The sequence below is a fragment of the Aythya fuligula genome, chromosome 2 (genome assembly GCF_009819795.1).
Source record: "Aythya fuligula isolate bAytFul2 chromosome 2, bAytFul2.pri, whole genome shotgun sequence".
NCBI classification, from domain to species: domain Eukaryota; kingdom Metazoa; phylum Chordata; class Aves; order Anseriformes; family Anatidae; genus Aythya; species Aythya fuligula.
The window spans coordinates 151,222,403-151,243,798 of record NC_045560.1 but is presented as its reverse complement, the minus strand read 5'-3'; the positions used below and the strand labels follow the sequence as shown (position 1 = coordinate 151,243,798).

Sequence of the window (21,396 nt, the reverse complement as noted above, 5' to 3'; positions counted from 1 at the left end):
GACCAAGGCTTTCTCTCATCCTCAGCCTCACTCTTCAGTACATGGTATGCAGAAACTGGATGAGCTTAGGTTTGGGGCCAAGAAGAAAGTATCACCCAGATAGACCTAATAGATAAGGATTACCTGAATAGCTTCTCAGAGCTTTGTTTGAATTTGCAGAGCTAGTGCTTAAACACTTTAGAGTCATCAGACAAGCAAACACAGATGTTTCAGACACAGAAAAGCTTTGTATCATTTCATCATCCAGGTTTTCTTTACCACTGCTAAGTACAAAACTATTTTCAGAATGTGTTAATCCTCCAGTGAATTAAAGACGAGAAAGATTTTAAACATGATGGTAATAGATTGTTAATCAAGAAGTGCTATCTTCAAGATAATGGTTCACTGTGTGCTACTAAGAGAGGAGATGGCTGACATATTAATAATAATAAAAAAAGTGTTTTTTGTTGTTGTTCTTTTTTTAATTTTCATACACTCCCTACTTTTCTGACAGCTAGTTTTTTATTTTGTATTTTCCAATATTCTAAATAATAATAATAATGGAGGAAAGCAAGGACCTTCCTTCTGTTTTTTTCTAACTATCTCTAAGGCAGCACAGGACACAGCTGGGTGAGAATAATTAACTGTAGAAATACAAGATTAAGAATGTCTGGGAAACCAACAGTTCTGCAGAAAAGGAGCTCGGTTGATAACTGATTGAACCTAAATAAATGTCATCTCATTTCAACAGCAATAAAAAAGTGGGTACTTGGTGTGTCATTGTGCTTTAGGTACAGTTCATCCTGCCAGAGAAGAAGACTCTGTAGACAGCCTCACCAAGTTGCAATAAAGAGACAGTTAATTGGTACTCACGGAGCAAGAGATTGTATACTCATACAAACACAAAAAATACTGATTGTGTGATTTCTGATTCTTTGCCATTTATGCCACCAATCTTTTCTTTGCATCCATATTACTCTCATGGTCACATCATTCTGGGACAAGGTCTAGACAAAACTGCACAACACTACCCATACCAAAACAGCATTTCTTTCTCCTAGAGCAGCCAAAGCCACTGGGAGTCAGACTTCATAATGCGGTGGTTCTGTTGGCATGTGCCAGCAAAGATGAGCCTAGGATTTCTGTGTCTCTTTCTGGTTTGGAACACAGGTAAGGACGTGGTTTGGTGCTCCCCAGGGAATCTCCAAGATATCTCTTTTCCAGTTGTTCCCATAGCCTGAAGTATTTCCCCATTCCCATATCCATAGCAGACTTGGTTCTGTATTCTTTCTCCCTCCGTAGGCAAGATGGATGGGCTGGGGCTCCAGGACTGGTGCCATACAGCAGGACAAGACAGGTGATGGCAAAGGTTTATTCTTGACTTATGAGCCATGAATATGGAGTCAGAAGGTTTTATAGAGAAAGACAAAGAAGACTTAGAAGACTTCTTACCAGCTAGATTGACAGTCTAAATAAATTTGTCTCATAAATTTGGCTCATCTGATTAGCATTGTATCAGGAGGCATGATTTACAGGCCTTGTAACATCAATTATCCACAGGTTGTTTTTCTTTTTTATGCATTCATACATAAAGAAAGAATGATAAGAAATGTATCATGAGATTCCATCCTGTAGAAGGCATGAATTTTTGAAAGAATTAGGACAAGCATCCAAGTTTCACCAATTTGGGTAAAAACGACCAGATTATGCAGTCTCAACAACTCTTTCTTCTGCTGTTTCCAGTCCTCCAGCTTTACTCTTGCTGAAGAGGAAACTGACCCCAAGTCTCCTACCCTCTGGTGACAGCTATGCCCATTAGTCTATAACGCAGAGAGGGGCATCACCAGCTTCACCAGGCGAGCCTCCTTCAGCACCAGCTTTCAAGAGAAGACTTCTCTCTGGTGATCTTGGATGGACTGAGATACTGAAGATTCAGAGAGATGTGAGAGCTTAGTGTTAGCAAGTGCTGGCTCATTTGAGGAGCCTTCTGGATTACCCTTTGGGGGCTCTCAAATCTCCAGTGGTGGGACAGGGAGCTTAAGTACAAAAGTCCTGCTATTCAACCTGTCCTGTGATGGCTAAATCACTGCTTTGTATCATCTCTTTGTTGGTCATTGAAGTGAGTCCAAACTCCTGAGCCCCACCCCAGTCTGTTTCCCAGATCACGTCTCTTTAGAGTGGCCCTCAGTTGAACACCTGCTCTGAATTACAAACATGCATGCAGCCTACGTAGATCCCTTTTGGTTAAGCCTCATTACATACATTGCAATGTATTGCTTGCAAGTCCAGTTTCAGACTGCAAAAACAGTATTTTGTTTTGATTTTTGAGTTAAAGGGACAAGCTCTGATATTTAATCTGTTCTCCTCCTTTAGCTGGCACCTAAAGGACCTGACAGATTTTTTGGGACATCCTTATTCTTAGGCAACTGATCAGCTGCTGTTACACATATTCAGTGTCCTGCTTTGCAGTGCTTATGTCCATGGGTGCCTGGGTTATAATGAATAACAGCAGCAAAGTAATGTTTATGGAGAGCTCAACCGAGGGCCACTTGCTAGCACAATGGGGAAAACAGTTCCTCAAGTCTCTTTCTTCACTTCACAGCTTCATGCATAAAAAGAGAATATAAGAGAGAGAAGCAAGCGGTGGTGCTGGCTACTGCAGGTAACAAGCAACCCCTGAGGAATCCCCTCGAGCCTGTGTGTGGGTGTTAATAGGATGGGAGATATTGTACCAAGCGGGGAGGTGTTGGCGGGTGGGCCTTTCTCCTGTGGAGTCTGTGAATACAAAGCCACCACTACTGCAGGGACTCCTAACCCCAACACAGGCAGCTCCTCAGGACTATGAAAATCCCTGCTTAATCCATTTTAACCTCTGTCCTTCCAGCAATGTGAGGTGGAGTTGTCTCTTTCTTCTTTCCGTGGTCTGTAGGACAGGGCTGTCATCTCCAGTCTCACTTGCCTTAAGACACTCAGTTTGGAACAGGTTAAAAATGATACTGATGTCATTAGAAAATAATATTTCTCCACAAATTTGATTTTGTTCTCGTCCTGGCTTTCTGTGCTTGTTTTCCATCCTGCTCTGTTTTTTCTCTCTCTGTCATGCAGACACAGACCTTCCTCCTTGCACACACAGAGGCACCACAGCACTCTAAGTTTATATGATTTCATGGGAGGGAGGCAAAATATCATATTTGAAAGTACAGCTTGGGAAAAACAGACAAGCAACATCAACAGGAAGAAAATATCTTTTTAAATAAAAAGTGTGTTTCAGCTGCAGTCAGTTTAATCTGTGGTAGTAGTGTAGCCATCAAGGTAGTTGGAAAAAAAAAATAATAAAAAAAATCTGTGTTTTCATCACCGTTCTATGTTGCACTGGGGATTTCCCAGGTACTTTTACCTCCATTTGTGATCTGCACAGAGGGACCCGCTTTTATTTCAGAAGAAAATGCACATTGGCCATCACGAGGGGGCACCAAAACGCCAGGACTGGGTGCTGCTCCTGGCAGCCTGCTCCAGGGCATGCTCAAGGGAGCAGGGGACACAGAGCCCTGCCTGAATTTTGGCCTGCTGTTGCACTGCCTGCTCTATCTTCTTATTTTCCCAACTTCTGTCTGCACTCCCGGAATATTCCTTTCCTAACCACAGTTTCTTTCAGTGTGCCTCAATACATAAACGGCTTATTTCATTTTCCCGTTCTGGAAGCTTTCTGCTGTACACAAAACAGGGGATTAGCAGCCATTTCCAGCTGCTCAGACCCTTTATTTTCCAGAGCTGCCTGCAAAGTCTGTGGATCTGGCTGCTCTTAACCTGACCGAGCTGGTGAACGGCATGCTGAGCACGGCACTCAGAGGTAATGCTGCAGAGGCTGGGCAGGTCACGCAGGCAGTCAGCCCCACGGTGAATGATATAAAGGGCTGATGGTGTTAGCAGGGGAAGTCATAAATGCATGCTCTCTGCCTCCAGAATTAACTCTCAGAGCAAGCCACACTTGCATATTTATAATGCAGATATAATGCAGATAGCTGTCTACCCCAAAAGAATTTAGAAATTAGAGTGTTTATATATAGGCATAGCACAATTACTTATGGGATGCCTTTAGAAAGCACTGTGTAACCCAGTGTGGATTTGCCTGCCTGATTTAAAAAAAAAAAATGTAATACCAATGATCCTTCCCTCAGTGGAAATGAAAAGGAATTGAGTCTCAGGCAGCTGTAGAGCATCAGCACCTCAGGAGTCTTTTAGAAACCAAATGAGCAGAGCCGAAACATTCTGTTCGCATAATTTGTTCCAAACGCTAATAGCATGGGCATGTATTTCTGCAGGTACCAAAAAACTCTTCTCTTTGCTGAGTGTCACATCTTACAGCTCGTTTGCCTTCCACAAAGTGTCAGTCACCGTTTATAACAGTGAGTGCCTCAGCGCTTTGCTCCGCACAGGAGCGGTTCCTCTCACATGGCACGTGCATCAAGATACCTATTTTCTCCTTCTCTCTCCACAGTTTCTAGCCTGAAAAATGTTGACCCTGGCAAGTTTCCTATGCATTACTGCTACTGTTTAAACAATGTGACAAATGACTTGGCAGGTAGGTACACAAAAGAGGTTAGCAATTGAATGTGCTTAAGGTAAATTATTTCCTTAGGAGCTGAAGGCTGCAGCCTGAGCTCTGCAGGCTTTTTATTTTTGTACAAATAGCATCACTATACTGAAGTCAGCAGCCATTACTCATAATGAGTGTTGCTATGAACCTCTGGGTAAACTTGATGAAAATCTCAGGTGGTTGCACCCAACCGGCCACTGCGATGGAGCCATCAGTCAAGTGAGCAGTGTGGCTTGCCTGGTGGAAGGACCTTGCTTTCCTTCTCTGAGTACAAAAAGCAGTGCAGGACAGACAACATGGCATTTTTTAATACATTATCTTAGCCACTTTCGCCCTCCTGAGTTGACTCACAGAAGACAAACAAGGGTTTCTTTACACCAACAGAATCCAATAACCTCAATAAGCCAAACAGGAGTGAAAAGTAAGGATTAATGCCGGCATAGAGCTGTTTAATAGTGTCAAATGCTATTGACCCCTCGACAGAGAAACAGTGTGTTTTGTGGTTATTTTTCTGGGCACACACAGCTCACAAGCCTTGTAGCATAATGACCCAGTCTGCACTGGAAGATGGTGCAGAAACTTAAATCTTCCTGCCCCAAATCCAAAATATGATTGTTAGAGCACCCTCCCAGGCAGTGGAAATTGTGGGCTCAACACAGGTTGCAAGAGCTAGTGTCTGTCACTCCCTAAATGAGAATGTTGACCTGTTACTGCTAGAACTTGTTAGTTTAAAAATAAATAAATAAATAAAAACACCACCACTAACCATTTTTTGAGCTAACAGTATCTGTTTTTCTGAAGCAGACTTCAGAGTAGATGGACAATCACATGTCCCCACATGGTCCCATGTGGCAGATAGGCAATCACTGCCACAGAGCCTACAGGCTTGGGCTCTTCTATTTTTAAGCAGCCTTAATAGAGTGTTACTTTAAATAGCTCTCTTGAACAGATAGATTCTATTTAAGTTTTCATTTACGTACATTGGTGCTATTTTGCATACAATCTTTGACACGTATTTCCACAGAGTAATCCAATGGCTTCCTAAGTCTACTCCTATACAGCAGAAAAGTTCTGAACTTTTACATATTTCAATCATTTTCATGTACAAGCACATATGCAAATATGATCACTTATAAAAATGATTTCTGATAATGTGGATAGTTGAATATGTTTTCAAATATAAATTTTCTGTATTTTGTTGTCTAGATTTTACAGCTTTACTTGTTGATATAATTGGAAACTCCACCAGTTATCTCACAGAAATTTTCAAATCTACTTCTATTCTCTCAGGTTTGCATTTCCTCTTAAACATTTGTCATTTTCTTATTTGTGTGATTTAGTTCTGACATGGAAACAAGCATAGAAATGCATATAAAAGTTTATTGCTCTTATTTGGCAGCATTTGTGCTCTAAAGCATGACTGCAGCTGTAAAACAAGGTCTCCTTAGGGGAACAATCTATACATATATATAAAATTTTAAATATGTAGTATAGTATGTTTCTATGAACATATATGTTTTACTTGACAGTTTGATTAATTATTATTGAACACTGATATTTTAGGAAATTATGAGCCTACATGCTATATTTTTTGATTTTTTTTTCTTGTAAAAATGCTTGTATTAAGAATTTTAATTAAATTAAAAATTTATACTAGGAGAAACATTTCTCCTAGAAATGTTAGCATTTGGATTTTGTGCTGGATTGAGATTTTGTCAAAGTCAAATCTGAATTAAAATATTTGACTAATTGTAGTAGCCATATACCATTCTGGGTTTGTGTTTCACTGTTTAAGATAATATCATATGAAAACTGGTAACAAAGACCTGGTTTACATTTTTTTTGCCTTTTAGTGCGTCAGAACAATGATTCAGATTGTATCTACATCTGTGTGATGACAGGCCAAACAGGTAAATGAAAAAATCATTCTTGTTCAAAATATTGTCCTATTTACTTTCAATGATGACTTATACTAGAAACAAGTCTGTCTTCATATTTTTAATCATTTATATTTGCAGGGAGAAATCTGTCTGACTTTTGGGAAATATTGGAGAAGCCCCCTGTTATTAATTACACATTTTCCAGTAACACATCATCTGACCTGGGTAAGTACATCCTGGGGAATAAAAAGAAACAGCAACAACAGTGAAAACAATGCCCAGGTAGCACTTGCAATGAATGTTCCTTTTTCATCTTGTAAAAATAAGTAAAATTTACAAACATTTAAATTATTGACTATGACGTCTTCTACTGGAAGAGCAAACAAAAGCTCCTGGGATCAGAGCTTTCATCGGATTCAGCACTGGGCTGGGAAGGCTCTGTAATATTCTTGAACTAAATGGTTATCTCCCTTAGCTCTCAGCACAAGTAATCTGAATTTATGTGAGTATCCTTTGGAAAGGAGTCAGATATGCTCAGACAGCGTGCTGCATGGCTTCTCCACCTGTAACTTCTTTGCCAGGTTGAGCTGACTGTAGATACTGACCTCTTATTGCTGCCAATATTTCTCATTTTTAACAGTGGATTGAAACAGGGAGACATGGAAATCAGTGGCAAGTTCACCTGTGCTGAAAGCTGTAGGAAGCCTCTCAGCTGTTTAAAAATAAATTTAAAATAAATAATAAATAAACAAATATAAATAAACATAAATAAACAAATATAAATAAACATAAATAAATAAATATAAATAAATAAATTTATAAATAAATATAAATAAATACAAGACACTTTGCCAGTAACTTTATTTTAAAAATACATCAGTTCCTTTTGCACCAGAACCTGATTTATTTACTTTTTATTGTATGATATTCTATGAATGCTGAGTGCACTAACATTATCTTCTCTTACCTCAAAGATCTGGATTCAATTTTTTCAAGCTTCATGAAATTACAGGAAGACTCAAACAAAACCATGGATCCATCAGTAGAACACAAGTGGACATTTAAAAGTGAGTGAATATTGCCAGACCTTTATATTCTCCTTCACTAGTCTCAACTAGTGATCTAGGAGTTCTCTAGGAGACAGAGAAGTAAAGAAAAAAATAACTGTCTGTTTTAAACCAAGAAAAAGTTTTGTTGTTTTGTTTCTTCTTACTGGCATTTTTATGTACTTTATTTAATTAAAATCACTGAAATTGAAACAAAACAAAAAAACAATGATTTTGATTTTAAATTGATAACATCTTTGATTTTATATGGCCCTCACTTACGAGTGACTGGTTGTTATTCCTGCCACAAAAATGTAATCAGTTCTCCAATTCCACTATCTGTGCTCCAGTACCTGCCTGCTTCCCTTCACATAGACAAGAGCTTTCATCTTTTCCTCTACAGTAAAAAAGCCTAGGAAATAAAAAATAATTTATGTGAAGAAAGGAAAAAAAAAAAAAACACTCTGAAGGAGCACTGGAACACCACACCACCACACTTTCTTTTTTGTTTATGAACACTCGGACATTGAAATGTGAGGTGGGAATTAGATGATTTTTTAAGGTCCCTTCCAATCCAAATCATTCTATAATTCTGTACTCAGTTAAAGGTTCCAACTTTATTGCTACTCCTCATGTTCTCCTGGAAATAAAAAAACAAACAAACAACAACAACAAAAAAAACCATAATTTTTAAAATGAAGTGAAAAATTGAATCTCAGCTGCCAGTGGAAGCACTTGAGGAGAAGGTGGGATTTTCTGGGTGCATTTTAGGTAGTATTTTCCCACAGCGTGTTACATTCTCTGCTGCCATGGGGCACCAGAAGGCACTTTTATGGTGCCTTCCCTCTGTCTCTCCTGATTCTCCAGCTACCAGCACCCCTCTTGCCCTGAAAGGGGAGGACATTCCCACCACGAGGTCCCGACCATGGCCAAAAACAGTTGGTGCGAAGGGATCAGGGTTTCCATATCTGCACTTGGATGCTTCAGGACCAAGAGGCACAGTTGGAACCCCTCCAGCTGCTGAGGAGATCTTGGCCCCATCATCAGCCTTTCAGACCAGCCCTGGTGAGCTCTGTACACAGGACCAAAACCTACTTTACCCTATTAGCTCTGGAGTTTAGCCAAAAGCCCAACCCAAAGCATGTTTCAGAGGTGGATGTTAGGAGGCCCTTCAAGGAGACCCACTCTTGGTCACTAGTGAGTAGATTTCTTTACTGTAGAGTTGCAAACATAACGTAGAGGGACCATCCCATAGTTCTTACTGTTTGGGGAAAAACACAGGTCCTGCTTCTCGTGGACAGATCTGCCACTCAATTCTTTGCTCACATTTTGCTCCAAGTCCACTGAATAGACCTGGGCAGGGGTGGGGTAGGGAACACCAAAACTAAAACCAACCATAAAATAGAGCTGATTCTCTAGGTCTCTACTAAAAATATCTTCTTTAAATCCTCTTTCTTTAGCCCGTGTACTTTCCAAGTTCTAATAAATACAGCTTCTGACCTTTCTTTTTCATCATGACATTTTTATAAGCCACTGCAAGTATTGGGTAAGGACCCTTGTCCGTTGAGCAGTCTCATACATAGCAGGATATTCTTCTCAATTGACAAATAACAAATTTCCTGAATAATGTGGTGTGTCTTTCTGTTCCCACAGGTGATGTATATGCATTTTGGATGCAGACCATGCCTCCTCAAGAAGCCAGCAAACTGATGCAAACAGAGCCAGGTGAGATTGATCTGGGAAAATAACAGTGTGTTGGTCAGCACATGCATGAAAATTAAAATAATAATAAATAAATACATAATAATAATAATAATAATAATAATAATATGTATAGAAGCAGGAGAGTGTGAATGTATTTATGCATCAACATCTACAGAAGTGTGTATTAGTGGTCTGCAACTTCAGTATTTTTTTTACTCTTCATCAAGCTTCCTTTTCTCCTTTTTTTTTTTCGTTAGTATGTCACAGCATTTTATATTATTCTTCCTCCTTCAGATTTCCTCTCCTCTGTACTGTCTACTGCACCCTACCGGCCTGGTGTGACAGTGAAACTTCACTCAATTACCTGTAAGTAGTAGTTGAGCATACAGCAAAAATAGTAGCCTGTTTGAAAGTATAACCATGTACACTTTTTCACATGCAGAAACAATGTGTATGTTTAAAGTACTATATAGTATATTATATAGTATATTTTATGAATGTAAAACACACAAAATGTCAAAGGGATTGCTTCCATATTTCTGAATCATACATGATCTCAGATTGAAAACACAAATTATATTATATTTAAATTGTGTAGTCCACATGTCAATTTTAATATGGATTGGTTATTGGGAAATCTTAAAATTCCTTTATTCCAAAAGAAATTGTCATGCTTTAAATCCTCCTGTTGGTACAAATAAAATGATTAAGTCAATCCCTGACACATGGAATCTTCAGAATTACCCCAAATTTTTAATTCTGCAAAGTTCCTCTTTGGCTAAAGAAGGACAGTTATCAGCTAGATTTTTTGAGGAGAACTCAGTTCTTCCTTTTACGGAAGAACTTTTCCTTTTTCCTAAATTCCAAAACAATTGGAATAAATTCCAAAACAATTGGAATTTAGGAGCTCAGTGTAGTAAACATATGATGATATGCCACTATACTTATAAGTCTCATCTAGTCATGTAGATGATAAAAGTATATTTCTCTGAAGGTATTTAGTAAGATGTTACATGTTTTGAAAAAGTGAACCTGATACAATTCCAGAAAGGGAATCTGCATTCTGGGAGAATCTATCCCAAACTTTGGATTCTGGGTATGTGAATGAGTCCAGGCTGCTCACTCCCAAATTTGCGAAGTAGAAGCATAGTTCAGAAGTACAATAGGAATAAATCTTGGCTGCAAATCCCAATCAAAGTCAAAATCAGCAGTCACAGACCTGAAGAAAATTTCTGCTTGCTCCAGCAATGCCAGGAGTGGTAGAATGGTAGAATATAAATTCTGAATTGGGTTTTCATGGGTTTATCACAGGGAAGAAATAATAACTCTTCCAGTGGACTAATGCCAACACCTTAGGGCAGGATTCTCCTGACAAGAGAAGTTGTGTGTATTTCAGCTCCTGATTAAACATTGCACTCCCTGCTAACCTGCTAATTAATCATAGAATCATAGAATGCTAATGGCATTAACGAATTAAATTAATGGAGTTTAGGAAGTAAATTAATAGAATTAAAGTAAATTTGAGGGATATGCTGGGGTGCACGGTCCAGCTTTGGTATTCGCATAGAAAAGCACTTGAGCATTATGATTTCATATTGCTGCTGTATTTGGAGGGAAAATCCACACTGCCTGCACTTGGATCCAGACAAAATCTTCATACCTATATTCCAGACTGGGATTGTGATTATCTGCTATTCAGCGTAACACGATCTTTTTAGAGAAACGTGGTAGCTACCACTGACGTCAGTTTGTAGAACATAATTCAGGATCAGTGTCTGCAGCTGAAAAGAAGACTAGAAAGGGAAGAAATGGTCCCCACTTTACCAGAATAAACATATGGCTCATTTCGAAGGTTTCCTGGCATTAGGATTGTATTCTCAGCCTCTTGCACCCTAAATCCACCTATTTGGCTGCTCCGAGCTGTGATAGAGATACAAACAGATGGGATGCTCTGGGAAGAGGCTGTCTTTGGTCCCCACGGTGAAGTTGACTGTGTTGCTACCAGAGATGTGATTGTTCCTGGGAGAGGATGAGCAGGAACACGAGTCTTGCTTGGTTGTGAGGACTGCCAGAGGGGATTTTGGAAATCTGTTCCTTGCCTGCTCATGTTTCTGTGCAGTGACTGTCTAATGCCAAAAGCATAGATGCTGGGCTGTGCAATGGTAATATATCAGACTAAAATGCAGGGGCTCTTCAGTATCATTTAGTCTTGATATTATAGATAAAAACAGAAGAATTTTTTATTTGTCCAAAGGACAAAAATGCCGATCAAATAATACTTTTAAGATGGTGTGTATGAACACACGGGAAGTAGAAGAAGAAAAAAAAAAGATGATCTGAGCAAATTAAGGCCAGCAAATTCAGATGGTCAGTAGGCAAGGATGGAAAAAAAAAAAAAAAAGTGCTGATTATATGGCTTGTGGTATTTTGATGGGGATGATGGAAAAATAAGCTGCACTGTCTGATATTGTTAAACAAAAATGTGGGCCTTTGATATGAATTCCTAATAAGTCTGACCAAGAAAGCTGCTGCTGTCTTGTCAAAACAGAACAGGCAAAGTGAAAAACTGAGCATCAGCAGCAGGTGAAGGGACACTCTGCAGCCTTGTGGTCTCCTTCTGTGCTACTGGAACCAACCCAGAACATCAGAGATGCAGCTGGTTCCCCAGCTCCATGCAGGCAACCATCAGGTCTTTGTTTGGGATTGCTTTGAGTCTTAAAGCCAAAGACTTTCATTGGATTGTCTGTTAATCTCACAGTTTGTGTATTTTAAATACTGACTTCTGTCTGCTCATTGTTGTATTCTAACCCACCTTTATTTGTTTGAAAAGAATTATTGTGAGGGGATAAGCATAATTGTGTCAGACAAGAAAAGTCCTGTTGTAGATCTTCAGTTTGCTGTTACTGGGAATAATCACATAATAGGAGAGAAGTAACATCTTATATCTTTGGTATTGTCTGCTTTTTACCTTGGTTTTGATGTCATTGCCTGTTGCAGCAAACCAAGAATAGCATCCCCTGCTGTTAATTTTTGTAGCTTTTACTGATTCTGATCAGATTTTTCATAGTTTTGGTTGGCTGAATTTACTAGCAGAAGTTGGTTTGTTTGTCTTTTTCTTTTTCTTTCTTTTTTTTCTTCTTTTTTTTTTTCTTTTTTTTTTTTTCTTTTCAATCATGCTATTAGGAAAAGAAAGCATTTGAGAGCATAGGACTCAGTGGGGCATCCATTCTTGGAGGAAATAATGTTATTGATGTTATTGTAGTTAATTAAAAATAATGATTATGAATACAAAGGATTTTGAGAACAGCATCAAATGATCAAACACAGTGGGGGAAGACCTGCAAGAAAGGCAGTGGCAAAGAGGATGGAGAGGAATCTATTGCCTAGGAGGCTTGGAAAAACTTCAGTAAAGCACTGTCTACTGAGACTTATTTCTAAGGAGAGGACTCAGTGGTGGTGAGACAAGAAACAGTTCTTGATGTTAAGAGGCCTTTCAAACCATTCTGTTAAGGAGCTAGTTATCCTTTCAACGTTGTTTTTTTTGTTTGTTTGTTTGTTTTTTTTTTTAAATTATTGATATTTCTTTCTTTTCACTTTTGTTTAAAGAGTCAAAAAAAAAAAAAAAACAGCATCCTCATCTTAACCCCCATGAAATACATTGTATGAAGAAAATGAACCAGTATAATATCATGAATATAATTTGATTTCTTGACACTCTTGATGGTGTAAAGGGAAGAATTTAAGATGAACTATGTCTTCTTATCTTAATAGAGATCAGATGAATATGCTATGGTAATTCTTGTCCACCAAGACATAATTCTGCACACACACACACACACACACACACACACACACCAGCAATGACAATGTTCTCTGTGTTTCCTAGTTCCTTTGGATAAGTTTGACTTGAGGATTAAATAAGGGCCACCCAAACCTGGAGTCTGTGAGTGGATTTGTGGTGTGTGCTGTCCAGGATTTGTTAATCTGCAATGTGCTGTCTAGTGGACAACACTATAAACCCTATAAAACCTAAAACTGGGAACCAGACCTTTTTGAAAAGGTTGCAATCAGTGAATGGAGAGTCACAAAACTCCTGTCTGTCAGAAACCATGGCAGAGGCTATATAGCTGCATATATAAATCATGGCATTTTGAGAAGAAAAAAAATAAAATAAAATCGAACAGTGGGATCACACAGCAGTGAAGAGCAGCCACAGTACTCTGAAGACGAAGACATTATTCCATTAAGCCATTTCTTAAATCACAAAAATGAATCTGTTTATTTACTTGTTTATTTATTGCATGCCAACTGATAAAATATGTGTGTGTGTATTATAGCATGCAGAGAGGGATATTGTAAGCCTGAATTATTCACGGCAACCACGATACTGCTTTTCACTGACGGCAAAATTTAATCTCAGTGTCAAAGAGAGGTGATATTTGGTTCCTAGTGGAAAAGGCTCTTTAGTGCAGCAAGAACTGGTCACTTATCTACCTGCAACAGTAGTGTAGTAATTTCAAAAGGGCAAGAGCAAAGCTCTGCATAGGAAACTGTTTTTTGTGCTATCTTGTCTGTATTGACTAACCCATTATCTTAGAAAATAAAAATATTAGAAAGGAAACTTTTAAGATAAATTCCTGCATATAAATCTTTTTGCTTCAATCTGAATTTGTAGGAATTAAAAAAAAAAAAAAAAGTAGAAATTTATTACAATGAGATAAAAAATGACTATGAAGCACTGAAAATATTGATTTCAATGCTGTCATGTAAGTGTACTATCCAATACACGTAAATTAAATCTAATATTAATTGAAAAAGAATTTCAACATTAAATGCAATACTATGTAAATACATCAATTTAAAATGAAATTATTGTTAGAAATGAAAACCAGAGCAATTTGTTTAACTTTCAACTTTTTTATTTGACTTCTTTTCCCTACATAAATGAGTCCACATTGAAATTGCAGTCATTCAATTTACATTTAGATAGAGCTGAATTTCTGCTGGCAAAATGCACAGCTTGAGCAAAGCACTAACACCTGTTCGATGGAATAGCGAGTACCTACCTTGGTGGAGATGTTGAGATTCATTGGAAGGTGGCTTTTAGGAAGTTTTAATTATTCCAAGCAACTCTAACATCCCTTTTAATGGATAACTTACACGAAAAACTCATCACTGCAAGCTCTGATGTTCAGTTATTAACATGAAGGTTGTTTGTTAAAACAAGACATCGGTCATTTTTAATTGCCAGTAAGTGGAAAAAATCAAGACATGTCAAGATGTGTCAAGTGCTAGTGATCATGCAAAACTGCTGAGATTGAGGGAAATGGGGCTCCCTCTTGCCCGTCACTGACTAATTACAACACATTGTCTGTGACACAGCCAGTAGTCCTCTTTCAGAGGGGACCAAGAGCGTGAGAGCTGCAAGGTCTGCCCATTACTCCTCCATGATTTCTGCTACCTCGGGCAAGCTCTGGCAGAAGACAAATTGTTTCGTAGCAATCTCTTTCAGCTTGGCAGTGCCTCTATTTTCCTTCTGCCCACGGATGCCATTTTATATTAAACTTCTTGTCAGCACTAGACAACTCAGTCTTATTTCAACAGAACTTCATTAGTCCAAATTTAACCTCCGTAACCTCTCCTATCGCATAACATAAGATGGCCCAAAGCTATAAAGCATGTGAGACATGTGAACCTGGAAATGCAATTACACTGTCTAAGGGGATTATGCTCTGCAGGTAAGACAGTTTATCTAGGCATGTGGCCAAAGCCTGCTGCTGGTTTCACAAATGGAAAAGACAGCCAGCAATCCCACAGCTGCTGCCTTTGCTCCCCACATTTGGGGTCTTCCACCCCAGCGGGTGGAAGGGAGAAGGACACCCAGGTCATGCAAAATGTGGCTTCTCCTGTCATGGTCTCTGGTTATCTTCTTCCAGTTCCAGTGGTGTTTGCAGGGATGTCCCTCAGTTTTTGGAACTCTGGCACAGGGTCAGCATCTTTGGAAGGCTTGCTGCACATGGGGGGCAACACGATCTGCACACCACGGTGACCCAAGTGTGCCTCCCCACAGCACCTCCTCTGCAAGAGCGACGTTATTTAATTCACAAAGGAGAGTTGATTCCACACCCATTTCAGCCACTTCCTAGCCTTTTAGCACAGTTTAAATGTCACATTTATTTTTCCTAGAAAGCCCTTTGATTTTTACCTACCATAACACAACTGTTAACTAAGTTAATGTAACTAACAGCAAAGACTCAAGACGATGTGTGACAGAGTATGGCTTCAAGAAAACAAGATTATAGCTAATGTTATATTTTCTCTTAATATGGTAAAGAAAAACACTGAAAAAAAAAAAAAAAAAGAAAAAAAAAAAGAAAGCAGCTTCAGTTTTGCATTACCCTTTCTAAGTTTCCCTCATTTTCACCTTGCTTTGTTTTCTCTTTTATATAATAGAAAGGGAGGCTGAAAGGAGATTGTATTTCACATTCGGGGAAAACAAACAAACAAACAAACAAACAAAAACATAGCAATTCTTATAACCTGCCATCACCTATTCTGTTATATTACATTATCTGCAGCCTGGCACAGGTGCATTTTCTGGTGGGGTGAACTGTTTGGTGTACAAATGTTTCTCTCTCACTGCTGACTGCAGAAGATTCAATGAACAGAATAAACTAGATATTTTCCTTTTAGTGGATTTCGGAGAAGGGAGAGGGAGTCCATCCCTGACTACACAATTTTCCTACATTTTTCTTAAGTTAAATTAATATAATCATGGTCACTTGAAGGAAACCCAAACAAACAAAAACAAACATAGATTAACCAACTGGCAGCTGACCAAGAGTAAAATGGAGAAATGATTCAATACAGGAAAAAATTGACCTTTTCTCCTCCAGTTTCTTGGTAGTTTTCAAGAAACCTGTAGGAAACTATTTATCCAGAGGATTTTTAATTTTCTCTAAAAAGTTATCTGAAATTAGATGATGATTCAAGTTACTGGAAGCAAGAGGGGGAAAATGGCAGACAAATATAGAAATAGACAGAAAGAAAGCCATAACCTACATATAAATCATGTTTATTTTGTTAATTAGGCTAAAAAGGAGATGAAAAGAACAGTGAGAGAGTGACTGCTTATTATCTCCGTTGTATTTAGCCTAAGATTCAGACTTAGAGGGTGTGTGTATTAAAGAGTATGGAAATGGAAATGGGTATTGCATTAAAGTGTCATATCCATATAGAAAATATAATAAGTATATGGTGCTGTTCATCTAACTGCTTTGTGCTGTGGAAAACTGATGCTTCCGTGGCAACTGAACCTCCACCTAAAGAGGTAACAATAAATAAATTACATCTTTAGAGTTGTTCCTTATATTTGTGATAAATAAAAGCAACATGGACTTTAATAACTAAAAATGATAAATAATAAATTGAAGAGAACATTTGTGCTATCACTCTAACAACTGCCAAACTGTGTGGCTTTCTATTCAGTTATCTGCCGCACTCAACTTGATTTTAAGATACCTATGTGAGCTCTTTAATCTGCATATATCCCTTAGCCCAGATAAGTAATTGTAGGAAATTTTATGGGATAAATTTATGAATTATTTCACAGTTGTGTTTTTCCTAGGGTGTCCACAAGCAATTTTCAAAGAGTCCCGTGTGACTTCGCCTCCTGTCACAGTCATAGTGCAGAAGATCAATCCTTGCGTGATGGAGCTGTGCAGGTTTTTTCAGCTGTGCCTCTGCGTTGGTCGAAGAAAATATTTCAGAAAGGAAGCCATGAGGTAAAATCTGACAGCAGTTTCACTTGCTTCTGTCTTCTTAAAATAATCCTTCATGCTTTTGCAAAAAAATGACAATTTTCAGTTGCCAGTGCTTACTTTTAAGTCTGTGGCTACTGGCTGAGTCCCATGTGGGCCCCCAGGGCACTGATCTGGCCTCCAATTGTCAGACTAAGTGAATGTTGCTCAGACGAATTTTTCCAAGTATCTAATGGCATAGGTGAGGTCAGAATCTCTTTGTTACTATGTTCAAAGTGTAATATTAGCAGCATGACGTGCATTCAGCTATGCTTATGTAAGATAGCAGGACAGTACTCTCCTAACTTTACTTCTTTAGGTACTGTGTTGAATACTATTCCTGGTTCTTGAAAAATGCAAGTTATGTCTGTGAACGAGTCAAAAGAGTTGCTTACTCCCACAGTAAGTATGTTTTCTATCTAAACCTCTACATACCTTAAGAATATATAACAGAGTATTTGCTGACTTTCTTCAGATAGCTATTTCTCCTGATGAAGATTTTTTAAGGTATTAAAAAGAGATTTATTGAACCATGTATAGTTTTAATGTTCTCCTTGTAAAACCTGTTCTGACTGCAATTTTCCTTTGTTCTTCCAGCATTAAAACAGAAATGCCTGAAAAACATCTGTAAATCAGTTTAGAGCACTGAAGAATTTCACTGGAATTCAGATGATCGGTGGCAGTTTTAGTAGTCTCTTTCATTTCTCAGCATAAGAAAAATCAGATTGTGATATGTTATTTACAAATATTTGTAACAAGACAAGTTATTAATTGGATGTTAACCTAGGAATCTGTCTTCCTTGAAGCAATGTAAAAATGATGTGTAAAAACAGATGCATTTTATACAAGTGTTGTAACTGCAATAAAAACATTGGAAGGCTTTTTAAAATTTTATTATATAAAGGACTCTTATATGGTTGGTTAGTGCATGTAAGTAGTTTCCTCTAGTACAATTTACAATTAACACAAAATAATCAAAATGAGCAAATATAAGATAATTTTAAAACAAGCTGAAATATTAAAGACAACATTTTTTTTTTATTTTTTCCTGGGGGCTAAACCCATGCAGACTGTCCATGATTCTGAATCGAGATACTCCCACTACTTCAGCAACTCATCTCGTGCAGAGCTCAACCAAGGAAATGTTCACACCTCTGATACCCTCACTCTGTGACACATTTGTGTGAGCTCAGCAAGAATCATGATTTTTCTTCCTTAATTGCACTTCTGGTAAACTAAAATAAAATTCTTAATAATTAAAAAAAAAAAAAGAAAGAAAGAAAGAATAGTCAAACAAGGCACAGTCCTGTATTTTGCTTCACTGCAGCAATATGATTCCTCAGTCAGCCTAAAGTGCATAATCAAGTCATTACAACATCCAACAAAAGAGGAATATTTGCAGTACAGATGATATGCATTGATGTTTCACTGAAATTTGTGTTCAAAGTAATATAATGTGAAAGAGAAAGGTGGCACCATAGGGAATGCTGACCCCAGAGAAAGATAGTTCTTTCCCCAAAAAAAAGGTTAATTTATTGTGCCCAATGGCACAAAGGAAGCATTAATCTTTCATTCGTATCAAAGCGCAGGACAGACTGGAGTAGCATCAATTGCAGTTGATATTGCAATGTAGGCCAGTGAAAGAAATAGGAATGAAGATATAGTGGATGTGTAAATTGAAGGGAGTGTTAAATATGGCCATGGTACTGCAAAGCTGCACCACAGCACCTCTCCTCACCCAAGGCAAGATCAATTCTGTTGTGAAGGGCTGGGCGACAACAACTTTGTGCAACAGCTGCTTTTCAAACCCACAAAAACATTGTAAAGTCTGAAGACATGATAAAAAAGTAAATCTATATTGCTTCTTACAGTCATTATCATCATTACATTTCCTGAGAATTGAGGAAGAAGGACATGCAAGGATGAACATAAGGTGGGGGAGGAAGAATAATTTTGTTTGACTTTCTGGTTTTCAATAATTGAAAGAAATATATTTTTGTCAAAATCTTCCCTTTGAGAAGATTTTTTTTAATTATTATTATTTTAATGTTTTTGAGTTGTAGCAATGGTCTCCATGCTACAGGAGGCTTTTGTGTTTGTAAGGTATCACTGGCTTCTGCATTTTTGCTGCAGGAATAGTATGAGTCCTAGGGCAGAGTGCTAACTAACCTCTGTGTGGTACAACAAGTGCCATGTCTGGCACTGCATGTAGGTCACAGCTGTCTCCAATTTAAGGTCCTAGAAAGGGTTGGGAACTACTGCCTGAATGTGTTCATGGGGAGAGAATTAGTGAATGCCATGTAGTTAAAGGTGTCTTGTGAAACGATCTAAAGGCACGTGTCCTGAGTGACAGACTTCTTGTCACAGTTGCTTAAGACTCACTGCTTGGCTTGCCCAAGAGAATAATGAAAATTAATGGGGAGAAAAACAAAAACAAAAACAAAAACAAAAACCTACAAAATATCTAAATATGAAAAGGAATAAAAACCAAGACTGTTTAAAACAAAACAAAACAAAAACAAACAAACAAACAAACAAAACACAACGTGTTTCCATATTCCAGGGTTTTCATTCCTGCAATGCCTCAATGCCTTGCCAGAAGTTCATAAGTTCATAAATGATGATGGCATTCATCATCATTCATCAGAAATTCAAAGGACTTGTGTTTACTATTATGCCCACTTGAACCCACTCTGATTTGTCAGGTTGAAATTTTTCATCAAGACAGTAAAAATGCACTACAGGAAACCCCTGAGGTACCTGAGGACTCCAGCTGGAAACATCAAAACTCATGGAGGTTGTAGGAAATCTATTTTCATATCATTCTGGTATAGTCTCTGCCATATTTTCCTCTTGTCTAAAGTTCCTTGATAGAGCTGGTCACAGAGCTGGTATGACTAGACCAAGAAATATTTGTCCTTCTCCTGGCAAGATGTCAGTACTGAACCAATACAGACAAGTGTAGTTCACTGGATCTTGGAAGAGCCAAACCTTTTCTTCATGTAGATATTGTTATAGTTCTTTTGCCAGTCTTTTCTCTTCATTATGGTAATGTTCAGTGGAGAGTTGGCCTAAAGTGCCTTAAATGAAGTTAAGAGTGCTGTGGCATCCTAATTTACTGACCATGTGACCTCTTGTCCAAGTTATGTCTTGGGAGGATCAGGATGAGATATTGATATTTCTGGGAGACCTTGTTGACACTGCTTTCTGCTACAGCACTTTGGGAAAATTTTGTCTAGACTGCGTCTCTGAAAGGGCTTTGAGCAAGCCTTGGGGAGGGCCTTGGGTGAGTACTGAAGGTGTGCATCTCACAGAGAGTGTGTGATGGGATATCTGTAGTGACAAACTAGAACCATCCATATTGACTGGGACCTAAGTTTTCTCATCAGCTTCAACTTCAGCCACCTGCTGAAGTTCAGGACAGATGAAGTAGCTTTCACCAAAAACACATCTCTGGAAAAAACAACAACAACAACAAAAAAACACCTTTGCTAAAGTATTTTTGAAAGGTAGCTGTGTCTGACCCTGGCAGAAAGCACACCTTCCTGAGGAGGAAAAGCCAATGAGCCAAAGCTCATTGATTCAGCCTTCCCCTGGATTTCACTCAGCTTTGGATCAGAGCCACAGTGGATAGACAAGAACAGACTTCTCAACCTCGAGGAATGCCAGTGTTTAAAGCTGTATAAATTTTCACTCATCTTTCACCACTGAACACTACCTCTTGCTAAGGCACACTCACATGCCACAGAGATTTTGTGATTAATAACAGTGGAATGATTGTTATTTAATTACAGCCACAGAGTATTAGGGCAAGTTACTATACGGTGAATGCACCTGCAGAAAAGACCTCTCAGTATAGATCCTTTACATGGCTGGAGCTGTATTACGAAAATACTCTGTGGGCATAATGACTCTTAGGAACTTCATGGAAGGATTAATTAATAAATGTTGAAGTGGGTTTGAAAAAGGAAGTGATCACATGGGTGAGGTATATATCCAAGCGAGTATAAATCACTTAGTACTGACTTTGCTGAAATCCATCTGTCTTTCATCCAACTGCTTTCGAATAATATCCCTCAAGGTAAGCTTTTCTAGATGTACTCTATAATACAGAAATTAGGAAGAAAATGTAGAGAAAAAAAAAAAAAGTTATTCGGCACTCTGGAGTACAGGTAAGACTGAAGTGAAGGTAAGAGATTTCAGACAGCAAACTATAAGTATTTAGAGCTGTTAGATTTATAACCTCATATCCTGATTAAATATTACAAGATTTTTAAATAAAAATGAATGCAATATTTGACTTTATACTTGACAAACCAGAAATCAACTGTAGGTACATATTTGAAAACTGATAAATAATTGTTCATTTATTTGGTTATAAAAAAACTCCA

At 38.1% G+C, this 21,396-nt stretch overlaps 1 protein-coding gene across 1 annotated transcript; it reads left to right on the top strand.

The window, feature by feature from the left end:
- Positions 1 to 1,073: 1,073 nt before the first annotated feature.
- HHLA1 (HERV-H LTR-associating 1) lies at positions 1,074 to 17,646 on the top strand. The gene is made up of 16 exons (XM_032180699.1): positions 1,074 to 1,149; positions 2,582 to 2,641; positions 3,749 to 3,829; positions 4,302 to 4,385; positions 4,478 to 4,561; positions 5,783 to 5,866; positions 6,430 to 6,486; positions 6,595 to 6,681; positions 7,431 to 7,523; positions 8,370 to 8,567; positions 8,701 to 8,703; positions 9,156 to 9,227; positions 9,501 to 9,572; positions 16,834 to 16,990; positions 17,325 to 17,407; positions 17,603 to 17,646. Exons 1-16 carry the CDS (start codon positions 1,074 to 1,076, stop codon positions 17,644 to 17,646), a joined length of 1,335 nt encoding a protein of 444 aa, XP_032036590.1.
- Positions 17,647 to 21,396: the final 3,750 nt, after the last annotated feature.

Excerpts from the sequence above, each read along its gene's own strand:
- HHLA1 (XM_032180699.1), top strand. The coding sequence starts at position 1,074 with ATGCGGTGGTTCTGTTGGCATGTGCCAGCAAAGATGAGCCTAGGATTT. Across the intron at positions 6,682-7,430 it reads TAACACATCATCTGACCTGG|ATCTGGATTCAATTTTTTCA; the intron begins GTAAGTACATCC and ends CTTACCTCAAAG. Across the intron at positions 16,991-17,324 it reads TTCAGAAAGGAAGCCATGAG|GTACTGTGTTGAATACTATT; the intron begins GTAAAATCTGAC and ends TTACTTCTTTAG.